Source organism: Ammodytes marinus (genome assembly GCF_949987685.1).
Source record: "Ammodytes marinus genome assembly, chromosome: 8".
NCBI lineage: Eukaryota > Metazoa > Chordata > Actinopteri > Uranoscopiformes > Ammodytidae > Ammodytes > Ammodytes marinus.
Genome location: NC_137212.1, coordinates 5,743,535 through 5,761,034, shown reverse-complemented (window position 1 = coordinate 5,761,034; position 17,500 = coordinate 5,743,535). Strand labels below are relative to the sequence as shown.

Below are 17,500 nucleotides of genomic sequence, written 5' to 3'. Positions count from 1 at the left end.
ATGCCAGCGGTGAACTGATGGTGTGTGTGTGTGTGTGTGTGTGTGTGTGTGTGTGTGTGTGTGTGTGTGTGTGTGTGTGTGTGTGTGTGTGTGTGTGTGTGTGTGTGTGTGTGTGTGTGTGTGTGTGTGTGTGTGTGTGTGTGTGTGTGTGTGTGTCCTGGCTGCACCTGAGTTGTGTTTGTACTGCTATACTTTTGAGGACATTCATTGACATAATGCATTCCCACTTTAAAGGCCTGTCCCAAAAGTCCCAAAAATGTCCTCACTCTTAAGGTCTAAAACTCAAAGTTGTACACACACACACACATATGCATGCATCATGGCATGTATCTTATTCACACCATTGGCACATATGATACACTACTGACAGAAAAGTCACGGTCAAAATGAAAGATGACTATATTCATCAAACGCAGACAGACAGATAGATAGATAGATAGACAGATATACACACAGACAGACATACTGGCTTTAGGTCTTAAATGACATGACACACGGAGGTCAAAGCATGGACATAACATTAATATCTGCCACTACACACTGAAGTAGCACATCCCCTGCATTAGAGTGACAGACTGACATGCAGGTGTGATGACTCTATCACATTCCACAGACAGATGAACAGACGGACGGCTACCGCTGCAGATTACGTCAAGGTCTCAGGGCTCAGGCTATCTGCTAGGAAGATATCAGGTTTTCCAGCAGAAAGCAGAGCGCTTAACATGCACACACACACACACACACACACACACACACACACACACACACACATATACACACACACACACACACACATACACACACACACACACAACCACACACACACACAGTATATATATATTTGTACGGCTATACTTGTGAGGACATTCATTGACATAATGCATTCCCTAGCCATCAAATCTAAATGCCTAACCCAATCCTTACAGCAACCCTCACCTAAACCTGATTACCTGAACCTTAAAATTAGTCTTACCCCTCAAACAGACCTTTGAAGGCCTGACAAAATGTCCCCTCACTTTCCAAAAATGTCCTCTTGCCGATGGTTAAAAGCTAAAACAGTCCTCACAAAGATGCATTTACAAGTACACACACACCCACACACACAGGCACACGCACGCACGCACGCACACACACACACACAGACATACACACACGCACGCACGCATGCACGCACACACACACACACACACACACCTACACACACAACTACATACTGGACCTGTCAGGTGAAAACAGATGAGCTGCACAGTAGGTGGTAACATGCCTGTGGACATTCCTCTCTAGTCTGCTTACAGCACTAGTAACAGGAGCTGAGGAGGACTGGAGCCTCAGCCCAAATGGGTTAACCAGACCAGACCAGTGTGTGTGTGTGTGTGTGTGTGTGTGTGCGTGTGTGTGTGTGTGTGTATACATCAGCTGCGTTTCCACTGCAGACCCTCACGGGGACGGCAGGGGCTCATGCATCCGTCAGTTCAACTTGAGGAGGTCAAACGTAGTTCTTGCCGCACAAGACTCGTAACACACACACACACATATGCACACACGCACGCATGCACACACGCATTTACGCACACACTCACTCACTCACTCACACACTCACGCACTCACTCACTCGCTCTCTCACAGACAGACAGACAGACAGACACAGACACACACACACACACACACACACACACACACACACACACACACACAGGGCAAGGCAGGGCGTTTGAACGTTTGAAGATTCACCAACTCAGCATGAAGTTACTACAGGAGCAAGGTTTCTGTCATGACGAACTAGACAAATGACTTAGAGCTTTTTGAACCAAGATTCATAAAACAAAGCTATAGCTTTTGCCAGTGAAGTCTACAGTGAATCTGGCTACATAATAAATCCAAATATACTGAACAGACTGAAGTGTCTTCCCAAGCTCCAGCCCTCTGTGTCAAGTGTCCCCGCTGTGTGTTTGGGTGGGTTTCCTTTGCACGCTCAGGTTTCAAAGACATGCCAGTAGTCTGCTGGACATGGCCAGTCAACGAGAAGGAGTTATTGAGTTGTCAACTAAAAGCTATGGCCCATACGGCTGAAATACACATCACAGTATTTTCTGGAATATAATTTAAATGTTTTTATTCCTTCTAACAGTGGATAAAAAGTTGATATGGGACAATATTTAATATTTTCAAACTCTAGTATTCCAGGAAAGTTTAAAGGTGTAGTGTGTAAAAGGAATTGCCATTTTTTTTAAACAGACTTGGTACAAATGGAATGTGATATTGTATGTTTATTATTTACAGTATATAATGTGCTTCTGTAAATTAGCAAGGGAGCGTTGCAATCTAGAACTTTCACCACTTAATGAGACCAAAATAGAAAATATATGCAGGATCATATTGTCGTGTAGTAAAAAGTAAGTAAAAGTAAGTAATATTGTTGTGGATGTCCATGATTTTTACTCTTTCAGTACAGAATATGGCCTGGCATTGGTAGAAGCTACTATAGGGTTCTAGTGGTTGTAGTACGAGCCCCTTGTGCTCAGTTTATGATGTGTGGTTGAGACACAGTGGGAGATGACGTAAACATTACAACTGGTTCAGATTAGAACCCACAACAGGATAATCCCCATTGATGTCTCTTTTGGAAAGTCTTAAAATGCTTGTCATAGAGGTGAGGGGTCAAACTATCCCAGGAGGTTGTCGGGGTTCAGTGTCCCCCCCTCCCCCCCCCCTCCATCGTGGACTGTGGAATGCCGGTCGTCCGTAGTGACAGTTGTCAGCGTGAGTTAAATGACTTAGAGGAATCTTCAGGGCATGTCTTGTTCAGTGTCAGCATGAGCTTATTCTTGGTGCACTCAGATTTCCTTTTTGAAATGCAGTTTAAAAAAAATCCCTGTGAAGTGGTTTGGAGTTCAAATTAAAGGTGGAGTCAGTGATTCTGAGCAATACTTGTTGTCAAAATCACTTTTTGTCAAAATGAGTATATATTTACCCACAATTTGCTACCTGTCTGTACAGTGTATGTTCTTTGAAAACAAAATCCATTGTTAATTCACAGCCTAGACTCTGTAAACTGACAAAAAACATCCTCCAGAATCGCTGACTCCACCTTTAAATGTTTGTTACGTTTGTACAACTAACTATACATAATCAATCATGTGTTTAGTCTTCGCTTTATTAAAACATATTGTACATTTTTTATCGATCTTACCTCTGTGATATTTAACGAACCCTTGTAAGAGGCACGCAACGCAGCTCTGTGATTCTTGGAGGGGAACATATAGCATTGACTTTTTTTTCTTTGCTTTTTCGTGTTAGAGAAAATGTCTGTAGCAACTTGAGCTTGTTCTCTCTCTTGTTGTTAAGACCCAAAAAGGGGCCTTGTCACGCAGCCTCCTCCTTACCATACACATGCACACACACACACACACACACACACACACACTCACCCCTCCCGCCTCATTCCCTCGTACCCTCTGTGGTCTTATAAGGTTACAGAGCAGAACTTTCTAAGATGATGCAGAACAAGTGTGTGTGTGTGTGTGTGTGTGTGTGCAGAGCCGGCCCGAGGCATAAGCGAACTAAGTGGCCGCTTAGGGCCCCCGACTGCCTGGGGGGCCCCCTAAAAAAAAAAAAAAAATTTTTTTTTTTTTTTTTTTTTTATTTATATTAACATCATATTATGCAAATGTGAGTTATCATACAAAAAAAGGAATACAATGTTTTGGTCTAGATAATTAATAGCCTAAAAATGTAATCAGTTAATCTGGGAGGAAATCCGAAATTATCTGATCATGTCACGTTCACATCCATGCACAGTGTGTATTGAGTTTATTTAAAAACAATTGGAAATGGGGCTGCCCTCAGTTGCCCATGCACTGTGTATAGTCTATAGCCTATTTCAGCCTTGTCTGTGGAAAAAAAGATACAGTAGCTGGACAACAGAGTTCTTCTGCTTCGTTCCTCACACTGCATTTAAATGCATTCACTATATTACAGAGAAATATGTCCCGTAAAAGAAAAAGAGCTCCAAGCCCAACCCAGAGGACCCTCCATAATATTTTATTTTATATTAATATTTTTATGGAAAATCCATGTGTCCTTCTTCAATAGCTTCTAACTCATCTGACCCAGTGTCTCCAAATTATTTGTTCACACAAAATTTCTCAGATTTAGCCTCTTAATTTTCCTCTCAAAGTGCACCAGATTCATGCATTTCACTTTAAAAAGGTTAAAAAAATCTCCCGGGGGGGCATACCCCCGGACCCCCCTAGAAGGGTCTGAATCTCGGCTGTCTAATATTTTCACACAGCCGCACAGTGGAGGCACTAGCGGAAAACACTGGGTGTGTGAATGATATTTAACAAAGATCTATAGTTTCAGCAGCGCTAACATTGGAGAGGGGCCCCCTAATCATATTTCGCTTAGGGCCCCCTGAAGGCTTGGGCCGGCTCTGTGTGTGTGTGTGTGTGTGTGTGTGTGTGTGTGTGTGTGTGTGTGTGTGTGTGTGTGTGTGTGTGTGTGTGTGTGTGTGTGTGTGTCCTGAGTTATTTCGTCCGTAATGTCCTCAGGTGAACACTCAGTCCCTCAACCGGGTCTGCTTTTTTTCAGTTCAGCCTGGGAACAAACATCTACACACACACACACACACACACACACACACACACACACACACACGCAGGTGCATCTACAAAAGCACACACACATATGCACTAGTATACATCAACTGTGTCTGAAATCACTCCCCATTTTCTACAGTGCATGTCCCCCATTAAACAAAGGTAATCTATTCTGAGTGCATTCATTGTATGAAAATTACAACTGCACGACCCTATTCTATTTGCTCTTTATTAAGTAAAGCATTTAGCGTCTATTATATTAGGAGTAGTGAGAACAAAAGAGTATTTTTGAGCACAGTGATCTTTATCCATTTTCTAGCTCTATACTGTCTTGTCCCCTCTGTCTCTCTTTAAAGGGATAATCAGGTTATTTCAATGCTGTGGCAGTAGGTTTGGCATTCTTTGTGTTTCTATTGAAAACATTGTGCTTAGCAAGTTGGAAACATGCTGACAATGCTCGGAAGAAGAAAGGAAATAATTCAGACAATCAGACCCATCTTTAACATAACATCCAATATGGCTGAAAGAGAAAACAAAGACCAGAAAAAAGTTATTTCTTAAACTTAACAATATGTTGCACATCCAACACAGTTCACTTTCTGAGTTCCTGGGCTTGTTTTTATCAATGTTAATTCGATGTATTGTGTAGAAATGTTTCAGGTTTCTTCACCATGTATCTCCCCTCCGAATAAAGTGTTTTTGTAGATACAATCATCTTGCCAAGTACAACATGTCAAACCACTTGCGATTCTTGCCTCGGAGGATTTTTTTTATTTTAGTAGTGATACCTCTTCCCAGATCACAGCAGTTACTTTGGCAAGTACATCTTTATAAAACGTTTTACAAATGGCCAAAACTATAAAAAAATAAGACCCAAATAGTATAAAACTTGGAATTTCAGTTAAAAGAATCATCATATACCCACCTTTTTCCAGTCTCCTCCTTTCCGGTTATGCCGCTGTAGGACTAGTTGAATGGTTATTTACATGACAGTGAATAAACTGTTGAGCCAATACAAGCCTAAGCTCAGTCTGTTGGGACGGAAAGCCCCATTCTTAAAAAGTGCATTTTACGAGCACCTTCACTGTGAGTTTATTAGGAAGTTGCTATTTTTATATTTTTCTTTCTCTCGCTGTCTTTTTTTATGCACACTCACATTTTCCTAAGTCTTCTTCCTTCCATTTATCCAAGTCCATTCATCCTCTTTTTTTCTTCCCTCTCTCATATTTCACCACTCTTTTTTTGTATCTTCATCTTGACATGAAACATCTTTATTTGTGTCATGTTGTTCATTTTGCCAGCACTGTAACTTTCCTCTCTTTTTCCAATCTGGAGCATTAAGTGTGCTAATAAATAATGAAAGGTGGAATCAGCAATTCTGGAGAATGCTTGTTGTCAGGATCGCTTTTTCTCAAAATCAGTGAATATCTCCTTATGATCCACTACCTGCCTGCACTGTGTGTGAGGGCTGAAAGAAAATCTGGTGTTAATACACAGCCTAGGCACTGTGAACCCACCTTAGATAGCAACATTTATATAGCCTAGGCTGTGTATTAACACCCGATTTTTTTATCATGTACACACACACACACACACACACAGACACAGTACAGACAGTTAACGGAATGTGAGGAGATATTAAAGTGACTTCAACAACTAGCATTCTCCAGAATCTTTAATGAAAGCACATACATTTAAAAAATAAAAATACAGCGAGTCTAAGGACCCAAGAAGAGAGAGAGAGAAACTTTGCTGGACGGAAAATACATCTATTAAGAACCAATTGAAGAAAGGAAATGATTATCATTCCTGATTTTTCCTGATCTAAACCATTTCTCTATCAGCTCTTACAGACAGATATATGACATAGCCGTATCATGAAAGTGCTGGGTTTGCTTCTGTTCCAGTTGACCCCAGAGTTAGGTCAGTTTTCCAGCTAATAGGGAACAAACAGGACCTTTTGGAAAGGCCTTAATAACAGAGCGGGAGAGCCTCACTCACCACAGCAACCAGCCTGGCTCCACACACAGCCCCCTAGACCGTACAACAGCACATTAGCTGCTACTCTGAACCACTGAAAATTGAACATTTCTGATTCGGTTCAGCTTCAAGTTCCCTCTTTTCGCACTTACTTCAATGCAATTTTTTTATTTTTTTATTATAGGGGTTAAGCTCGTGTCAATGCGGGATTTTTATCATCATAAACCGATGATTATCAGAGGGAAAGGAAAGGACATAGTTGTTCTTTTTACCAAGAAAGGCAACTTCATGCTAACTTTCACTGTATATTTTAGCTGCTATGATGGCAATTGAGTGTCACTCTATGAAAGCAGATAAAAGTAGGAGTTCCATAACTTTCAGTTGGATAGAATGTTCCAATCCAGCCGAGACTGAAAAGTAATACTATAATAAAGTTGGTCAAACATCCAGATTGTTGAGACCCAAAGTGGCCCCTGAAGTTTTATTTGTATCATATCACCACTACTGACGTGCAATGCAAATATGTCCACAGCCCTTTATGATCCAGGCTATATTGCTTTTCTTTGAAGGTATACTATAAGGGAAATTACTGTAAACTTATGGGGTTTTCAAATGTTGAGATAATGGTCATTTTTTAATAAGAAACCAATGGGCAGAGATGGTATCAGTATTAGTGGTGCACGTATAGCCCTGGGAAGCTGACATTTTGCCTGTTTTAATAATGGAAGTGATGTGGAATGGTAGACAACCAGTGAGAAGGCAGCTTGAGTCTTGGCTGGAGACACAGACAGCACAGGAAACAGACTCGGGCTGATGCTGATAAATTCTCAGAGGAATGTCTTGAAATGTGGATTTGAGAAGGTGGTGTGATGTGCTGTACGTGTGATGGCAGTAGAGTTTATTATATTTAACAGCCAAAAAATACAATATGTAAACCGACCTCAACATGTGTGGTTACTTTGAGATGTGCTCGCAATATGGGCAGCTGCATTGGAGCCAACGTGGAGGTGTGTATGGCGACAAGTTATCGTACCTAAAGGACAACATAACTTGGGTGTCAGTCAGTTACATAGTACCCATACAAAGAATATTATTGATTTTCAACTCCTATTTGGGCAACGTAATCAACACACTATAGGCTTTTTATTGATTAGCATATTAAAAAAAACATATTACAATAAACACTATTGTAAGGCTATCAGCAGGATGGCATTCTCAAAAAGTGCTCATACCCAACAACAAAATAGCAATTTTCTCCATTCCCTTTCGAAAACAACCCATACTAACATCAACTATTTATTTGACATTTTTCTTACCTGACATCTCAATTGTTGGCTGGGGTAGGGCTAAGGTTGTGGATTAAAGAGACCAATGTGAATTGTTGATTGTAAAGGGTGAGGGTTAGTATAATTAAAAAAATATTTGCTATAACTGCAGTCTCTCAATGACGCCAGACCCTTTGTGTAATTGAGTATTTCAGCTCAAACCTAATTCACAAAAATAGTTCCCTCCATTTTCTTCCCACTATATAATCCAAACCTTTGATCCTTGTGAAGTGATTGATAATGGCGGAGCGGCATCCTTTAATACACTCGCCCAGTGAACAAACGAGAGACCAATCAGAACCCAGATGATGATCCAATCAGGAGGCCAGAAGAACCACAACATCGAAAACCGCTGATCGAACCTGACACAGGCTGCTGTGAAGGTGCCTATTTTTAGCCCCTCATTTACAAATAGGCTCTAATACAATTGCTTCCCTGTGTTTCCCCAGGAACATTAGAAAGCTAATCCCAAAATGACTCCGCAGTTCATCCCAGATATTCCAGATGATTGTCTGAATGAAAGAGAACTAACAGATGTGACCTAAATAGACGAGATATATAAACTGGAAGAGAGAGAGAGAAATAAATAGAAGATACGTAAGTAAAAAGCTGTTTGGACAACTGTCTCACTGACACAAGTTAAGTCTATTAAATCACATGTGCCTCTCGTTGTTCCAAAACGTGCCACAATGTCTACTCAAAATCCCATAGGGAGGTCCCATATTATTATGCAAATGTTTAGGTTCAAAATTGTAATTTGGGTTTCTACTAAAAACTGAAACTGTTTTCATGTTGTGTCCAAAAAAAACTTAGTTTTCCTCACAGTGCCATAATGTTGAATCTCCTCTCTTCAGCCTCTGTCTGAAACACTGTATTTTAGAGCCTGTCTCTTTAAGCCCCGCCTTAAATTAAGTTGGTGGTTAGGGGCGTGGCTTCTCCCCTTGTGATGTCATAATGAGAAATCGGAATCTTTCAGAAAGGTGGAGGTGGAGAAAAAGAGAGAGGGTTGTTTTTTTTCTCTCTATAGACACACCAGGGACCCATAATGTTGAAAAAAACAAGAGCATTTTGCATAACAGGTGACCCTTTAACTTCCCCATGGTGTGCCTTTGTCTCTCCCCTCCTCCAGCCCTCTGCTTGTGTTCCCATGTCCAGCCCCGGTCTATTGAACTCTCCCCTGGCTGCACTCGGCTAGCTCCGTGCTCCTGAAGCTACTGACCTGCAACGTGCCCTTCTCCTCTGTCCTTTGTTAACCTACTAGACTCCTGTTTTTCTTCAGGCCCATCCACCCGGAACACAGAGGGATTTTAGACTCACATTTTGGGGTCAAGACTTGTTATAATACACTGTCATGTAAGGAGCCCCCGGGAACAAACAAGCTAGTCATTTTAGCATCCAATTACTAGCCAGCTCAGAAGCATAATGAAAGCAAAGGGTTGGGAGGTTCTCAAGAGGATATTTTTTTTTTCATTTTTCATTATATATTATTTTTCATTATATTTTATATATAAACAACATGGAGAAGAGATTATTAGTTATTGTTTGAATAGAAAATAAACCTCAGTTAAAGGTGAGACCTGGCAGGAGAAATATTGTTTTTCAAGCACTGGATAGTTTTGAGATTTTTGTCTGTTTTGCTTCCATAACATGTATTATTGGTATTAATGAAAGGTCCAAAATGAACATTTATGTGTTTATTTTACTAAACCTTGTCTGTCTGCGTCTGTATATCTCTCCTATACAACCATATTGGCCATTATCTCAACAGTAGTTTTTTTCAATACTCTTGAACCAAAAATGTCAACTTCAAAAGCATTTACATCAACAAAACTTACAATAATTAATCTTAGTAGGGGAGAACGGGGTAATTTGTCACATGGGTTGGATGTCACATTCGTTATATCTCGCCACCAGAGCGCGCTAGCTCTGAAATGTTGATATAAAAAAGGTCCAGAATTGGGATCAGAGGTCACATACATAGACTTCCTTGGAGGAAGACAGCTGCATTTCAGATGAGAGGATGTTTTGTGTTTTTCATGTCAAATTCAAAATATTTTGCTTCTCAGTATTTTTCTTCTAGGCTTTTACACAATGGGTTTATAACAAAACACTTGTTACCCTCAGAAAGTGTGAAGGGTAAACTATAGTTTAGATTGTGGTTAGCAAGCTAATTAGTTGTCAGATGGTTGTTGGCCTTGATGCTAGCAAGAAATTCAAGTTGGGGTTGGTCGTCAAATTTTTTGGGGGGTTGGTTGTCACATGTTATCTCAAGGCTGCAGCCAGAAAAGGAACCTAATAACGAAATGAATTGTCAAGCTGTATCCTCACTGACACCCCAGAGAAGGAAAGAATAGAGCAGGAAAAGGCAGCTAGCAAGCAAAAGAAAAAAGGGCAACAAAATCAAAACAACCCAGTTCATCCCAAACTAGACCAGCTGCCAAGGCTACAGAACGTTATGTAGGCCTATTTGTCAACTTGACAATGCAATTAAACATTCAAATTTGGTTCTGCCTCCTTGCCTTCTTTTTAAGATTTTTCCCATTAAGATAACATTGTGACAAACAACCCCATAGTGTGTGACAACCGACCCCTTGATGGGGTTGGTTGTCACAATGTGTCAGAGTGTCTTTGATGGTAAATTACTTCTTCATTACAATAAGTTGGAAAAAAAGAGAGACACACATTTCTAGCCAACACCTTAAGCTTCAATTTAATGTAGGAATGGCTATTGACAGATGTTTTGGTGATGAGCAATTCTCACTAGAGTAAAAAGTGTGCCTACTTACCCCGTTCTCCCCTACTATTTCTATAAAAAAATAAATACAGATGTTTACTCCTACTTTATCCAACCTCTACATTTTTACTTTTTAAATAGATGCAAATTCAGGCATATCTAGTAAGATATTGCCAAATGTCATATTCATACAAAGATTTCTGAAAAATTATAATGCAAAAATAATTGTTGTAATTTGAGTAATTCTCCTCCAGTGTTGCTGCGTATCTGTAACAGTCTTGACCGTAACTCATAAAGCTGCGTGCCTGTTGTGAATGTGTTACTAACAGGTGTCGAGGGCCTAAAGCGGTTCTCATTAACACAGCTCATTTCACAGGCACCACACACACACACACACACACACACACACACACACACACACACACACACACACACACACACACACAGTCGTTACCGTCCTGACACAGCTCACGTGTGAAACAACACATTATCACCCAATTAGCATGACCCGGTGTCAGGCGCCTGGGCCTGTTTGACGGCACACTTTCTCCCCTCACACTCCCACACTGTCACCCTGCATGCCACACACACATGCAACAGTAAGGTTTTCAAGTAGTAAATTAGTGGCTTATAAGCTTTGTATTAAAGCTATAGTGTGTGACTTCTGTTGCCCCATGAGTAATTCTGAGTAATTACAACAACATTGTTGGCGCAGTCACATTAGTTAAGCGTTCGGGTTATACCTTCTGCTGTGCGTCCAGATTTTTTCTTAGCAGTAGATTCAACAGCTTTGTTCTTGGGATTTTTATTTGAGCTCCTGCGCCAGTGTCGGGGGGGGGGGGGGGGGGCGACACCAGTTTGTAAACTCTGCGACACTGAGAAATACAGAGAGAGTTTTGTGGAGCTAATAGATCTCATCAACTTTGTGTCCACTTGTTTGGGCGATGGCTTGAATGTAACCAACATTCAATTACATGAAAAGGTTACGCACTATAGCTTTATATGAGTCTTAAAGGTGTCTGCATGGTGCTCAAAGAATCGGCTAAAGATAAAACTGCTTCAGGTTCCATCCATCCATGTTGCAGTGTAGCCCAGGCGTTGTCATTTGTCAGGAATCACCTCTTGACCTATAGGGGAGGGGGGGGGGGGGGGCAGCAGGCAAACTGAAGCCCATTTTCTGTCTCCCCATTCTCTGCTGTAATGAAAAGCAGAGGGCGGCTCTGTCGTCAGCTGCTAATAACGTAGCATTAGCTCCACATGGCTCGCTGATGGGATCCTTGTTAGACATTCAAACCTTTTGATCTGCACCAGCGAGTGGACAATGCTAGCGTCTGTGTTTTCTGCAATAGAATAGAAACACTCTCAAAGCAATGTGTATGTATGCTGTATGTTACCTATATAAGGGTGGGTGCAACATTGATTGATACATCTGATACATATAAGAATGAAATAAGTTTTAGCTACCACATGGATGTTCACATTGTTGTTTGACTTACACACCCAGCCAACAGTTACACGGTTATTTTATTCTCTCTAGTTTGTAGTCTCTATTAATATAATTCCTTGCATTGTTTGTCTGATTCATTTTAATCATATTAATTAAGGAAACCCTGACTCTGACAATTTTAACAATATTGATTTAGTTTTAAACTAATTGTATTTAGATATTTGCATGAAGTTGAACCCTTCTAAACATTACCCACTTAGCCCCACGACTATTAGCAGCAGTAGGCCTTGTTTATTTTCAAAATCCAATTCACAATTAATAGTATCCTGACCCATTTCCACCATTTTAGTCTGTGTTTGTGATGTGGGCTGAAGCTCACAGTATGATATTTTACACATGCCCTTCCACATTGACTCCTAACTGTAGGGTTTCGCACAAGAATCCCACTGTACATGTACTGTCCTTTACCTGTGCAACATATTCTTAATTCTATTCTATTCTATTCTATTCTATTCTATTCTATTCTTTCACGAGCCGTCTAGTGAAATTGCGATCGAAAGTGGAAGTTCCCAAACAGTTGAAAAAATGCTAATGAGTCTTCTCCGTTTTCCTCTGTTTACAGGGTCTGAGTTCCCCCAAGACCCCAGTGTGATAGCTGCCAGCTCATGGAACACCTCTAGTGATGGTAATCACATGCACATAAACACACACACACACACACACACACACACACAAACACACACACACACACACACACACACACACACACGCACGCACTCGCACTCGCACTCGCATTCACACACACACACACACACACACACACACACACACACACACACACACAGAGAAAACATGGCTGAATTTCAACACATCCTTAACAAATATTTTCCAGCTAAACTAATAGCTGTGTCGATTTTAATGGCGTGTTAAACATTTCACAGCCTATTTGAATAGTCACCATCAGCAACTCGGACAGCAGCCGTTGTCCCAGTTTAGCCTCTTTATATAAACGATCGTTGATGGAACGAATTACACATTAGATCTACTCAACATGTGGCGATGCAGACACAGGTGCACGGCATTCCCCTCATTACGTCTGACCTACTTTGAGTTCTCTCTTAAGCAAAAGCTACGGTTGAAGCCTCAAAAGTTATAATTTTTTATTATTTTTTACCAAGGTTTCTTTACTGGTATGTTTAGATGTTATACAGAATGCAATACAGATACAATTAGATACATACAATTACAACCCCCCCTAAAATTATAATTCTAATGCCACTTTTTTAATGTCTTGGTTTCAAATGTATGTATTTCAATTAGCTATGTAATATGATGACATCATTCATAACCCCACCTACAAAGCTTAGATAAGTTTACTGTTTTCAAGGACAAAACAGACCTCTACACTCGATGGGGTTACTTTATTACTTTACTCTATTGTTCATATTAAGATCACAACAAGCTCTCAAGATCATTGCTTCTTCATACCTTTCTGTTGTTGTTGTTGTTGTTTGCTGCTGACCTCATTTGGCATCCTTATACAATGCCGGCCACCACTGCTGTGCTAAATTACATTATGTGGACACCTTGCATAAATGTAGGAGGTTGCAAACAGGAAAATAATCTCGAGTTTCCTTGTCCAACAATGGCTCCTACATACAATAGGCTTGTAGAAGACAAAAACCTGTCAACACGTTGCATTTAACATGCATTTAACTGGTCCAAAACCCCAAGAAAATTGACCATGGTATTCAATATGGAGATGAAAAATAGCCTTAAAGGTTGCTTGTTGTCTCCCACATATACTTGGTCAGCTTATTCCTTTCCTTCCTCCATATGAAAAGTATTCCTGCCAGTTTATTACAATTATGTGCTTTGTGGTGAGGATGGCTACGTCTCCTGCAGCTGCCCAGGTTCACATCAGCACATCCTGACTGAGGAAGCATTTAAAATGGCTGTTTTTCTGTTGGCAATTTCTAATGTCTAATCTTGATGTATTTTATTCCCCAGTAAAGTACTTGGAAAGGCCTTGTGTCTGAATTGTGCTGTAGAAATAAACTTGCCTTGCAACTCGGGAAGTGAAATCCATATTGTTTTCTGGATATACTGTACTGCATGAAAACTTTGTCCGATCCATTTGTTTTTTTGGGATATATTCTCAACTGTGACTCAGGTGGTAGATTGGGTCGGCCAATGATCGAAGGGTTGGAGGTTCGATCCCCACCCTGCCACTTGTGTCATGGTTGTTGTGTCCTTGGGCAAGACACTTTACCCACATTGCCTCGTGTGAATGTCAATAGTTAGTCTGCTATCGATGTATGAATGTGTGTGTGAGAAAAAAAACACTGTGTCCCAGGGTTATCTGTCAAATCTCGCCCGCTCTCCCTGGCTTCCCCTGGGCTTAAAAAACAACAACATCCGCCCCATCCAACACGAAGATTCCCTGACTTATAAGATCCTCAACATGGAACTTAATTGATCTAGACCTTTATTTTTGCCCTCTCATTTTCTCTTGTTGGTTTAATTAATCTCTTGCTAAGCTTTGTCCCCCACGACATCCGTCTCAGAGCGGATTATTTAAACACACACACACACACACACACACACACACACACACACACACACACACACACACACACACACACACACACACACACACACACACACACACACACACACAGTAGTTTCTGGACATGATTTGAGCAGTTTATTCAAGGTAATCATTATGTTGACCAATCAACTCATGTTTATAAAGTCATAAATACACTAAGTATCAACTCCAAACAAATCATGGAAAACAGCTTTATTTGGAAATATGAACATTAAATATGAAAACCAACAAAGGCTGCACTTGTTTACACACACACACACACACACGCAGACACACACACACACACGCATGCACAACCATGTTCACGTATACTGTATCTGTGTGTGTCGATTGGAGCCCAAACCCCATGACTAGCATCTGTTTCTTATCTGATGGATGGATGGTGATTGCGCCACTTGTTTTGTCTGCAGGCCGCGCATGGTTTTGATTGAGCGCGCAGACAGCATTCAGGTAGCTGCTCTGTATCGGCTAGCATCAGTAGCAGGAAGCTATCGCGCTGAAAGAGACTCATTATGAGAGCTGGAGTCACGGGTGATGATAGTACCGAAAAGTCAGTTTGCCTGGGGCTTTTTCTTTTCTTTCTGTGTTACATTTTAGCCGTTTTTGCTTCCTTTTGTCTGTCTGTCTGTCTGTCTGTCTGTCTGTCTGTCTGTCTGTCTGTCTGTCTGTCTGTCTGTCTCTTTCTCTCTCTCACACACACTTTCTCTCTCTCTCTGTCTCTCTCTCTCTCTCTCTCCCTCTCGCTCTCCCTCTCTCTCTCACTCCCTCTCTCTCTCCCCCCCTCTCTCTCTCTCTCTCTCTCTCTCTCTCTCTCTCTCTCTCTCTCTCTCTCTCTCTCTCTCTCTCTCTCTCCCTCTCTCTCTCTCTTGGAGAGTGACCCAACTTTTAATGAAATTCACCTTTTAGTCGTGGCTGGCAATGCTACAGTCCCAGTGATGTTTAGTTAGCTGTGCAGACACTCAGGTTTCTGTGCCTGCCGTCTGGCCTAGCACAGCTTTACTCTCGTGTGTTATTGAACGTGTAGACGTAAATAATACAATTTTGCTGGTTAATGAAAAGGTATTGGGTGACTTCTCTTAGTTTAGGAACATGTATAGTTTGTGTGTGTTGCGGTCTTGTGTGTGTGTGTGTGTGTGTGTGTGTGTGTGTGTGTGTCTGCGTGTGTGTGTGTGTGTTGCGGTCGTGTGTGTGTGTGTCTGTGTGTGTGTGTTTACGTTGGTGTGCCTGCGTGTGAGTTGTTTGATTGGTACAAAAAAAAACGCTGCGAAAAACTGCTTGCTGATGACAGGGCAAACCATTTAGTCGCCTGGCCACATTAAAGGGACAGTGCGCGGCGACGGTTTAAGTTTCACTGTGTTCCGTCTGGTGCCAAATCCCACAACACTCACCACCAGACAATTCAACAACACTGAGTGGCTTTGTTACAGAGAGACATTGGGCGGACATCTTTTTTATCTATCCACTTCTTCCTATTTATTGTGCCTCTCTTCACTTCATTTCCTCTTGTCTATTCTGCTGCCTCCCTGCTGCTTTATTGTCGGTTGTTATAACAGCTAATGAAGTGTGTAGGCTCACAGCTCCACAAACCATTTTCTTTTCCATCAACTCAACTAATGAGACGGTGATAAAGTGACCCTTCTTGGCTTTGGCAGAACTCTCACTCTCTCTCTCTCAATTGCAAAAATAGATCCTTTTTCTTTCTCTCTCTCTCCCTCTCCTTCTATATCTCTCTCTCTGTCTCTCCAACTTTCTCTCACTCTCTCTCCTTCTCTGTCTGTCCCTCTCTCTCCCTCTCTCTCTCTATCTCTCTCTCTCTTTCTCCCCCCTCTTTCTTTCTTTCTTTCTTTCTCTCTCTCTCTCTCTCTCTCTCTCTCTCTCTCTCTCTCTCTCTCTCTCCTTCCCTCCCTCCCTCCGTGGGTCTGTTCTCATTTTTTTTATAAAGCATTTTCTTTTTGTTTGGGTATTATACTGCCATGGCTAAACAAGGCACATTAAAGCCATGTCCACACGTACACGGTATATTTTGGGAACCGTAGATTTTTGTAGCCTGTGCGGTTTTGGCCTTTTGTCCACATGCAAACATCAGAACTGGAGCGTTTGAAAAAGCAATGTGGAGATTATGGAAAAGTCCGTTCAGGGGAATAAATAAGGCAGAGGTTTTGAGAAACACTGGCGTCATGACCTCAATATTGGAGCATGGCAGTTGTTGTTTACATCTACTGAGCAAGTGGCAAATACTCGCCAAATTAGACTCCTAGTAAGCATGCTCATACTGTTCTTCTATGGTGTTTGACGTGACACCTACTAGCATGGCATTATTTTCTGTTGTCAGACCTTTTTTTCGTGTGTACGGAAAGATATTGGTAAGTAAATTAGTCAATTTAGTCAATTGTACACTGGGCATGTTGAAATGTATCTTTTCGCATAACCCCTATCAAGTTTTCCACTTTGGAGGGAGTCATGGCGCAGGTTCAGCCATAGTACAGCGCCCTTGGAGCAGTTTTGGGGTTAAGTGCCTTGCTCAAGGACACAATGGTAGAGATGGTGGGCACCGTAGATGTTATTCCAGCCAGCTATAAAACTCAGTATTGTGTATGGGAACTTTCTGAGAACAGAGGGAGGGTAAAATGCAAATTTTAATTTATTTAAATATCTGTGTATACGTGTGGATCTGGCCTGAGTATGTGAAATGGAGCATCAGCAAGAGATTGAATATATTCGGTCCACTTCACTCTGCGCAGCGCATAAGCAAATATATCTAGCAGACCCCTCATGAGTCTGTGTTGATATCTCGCTCCTCATATC

General features: G+C 41.3%; 1 protein-coding gene across 1 annotated transcript in view; it reads left to right on the top strand.

Moving 5' to 3' along the window:
• Positions 1-17,500, top strand: part of ror1 (receptor tyrosine kinase-like orphan receptor 1) — a 170,676-nt gene that overhangs the window by 99,393 nt on the left and 53,783 nt on the right. Inside the window, exon 2 of the mRNA XM_080032410.1 lies at positions 12,707-12,769. Coding sequence (XP_079888536.1) covers positions 12,707-12,769 — 63 coding nt within the window. The remainder of the gene's footprint in view (positions 1-12,706; positions 12,770-17,500) is intronic.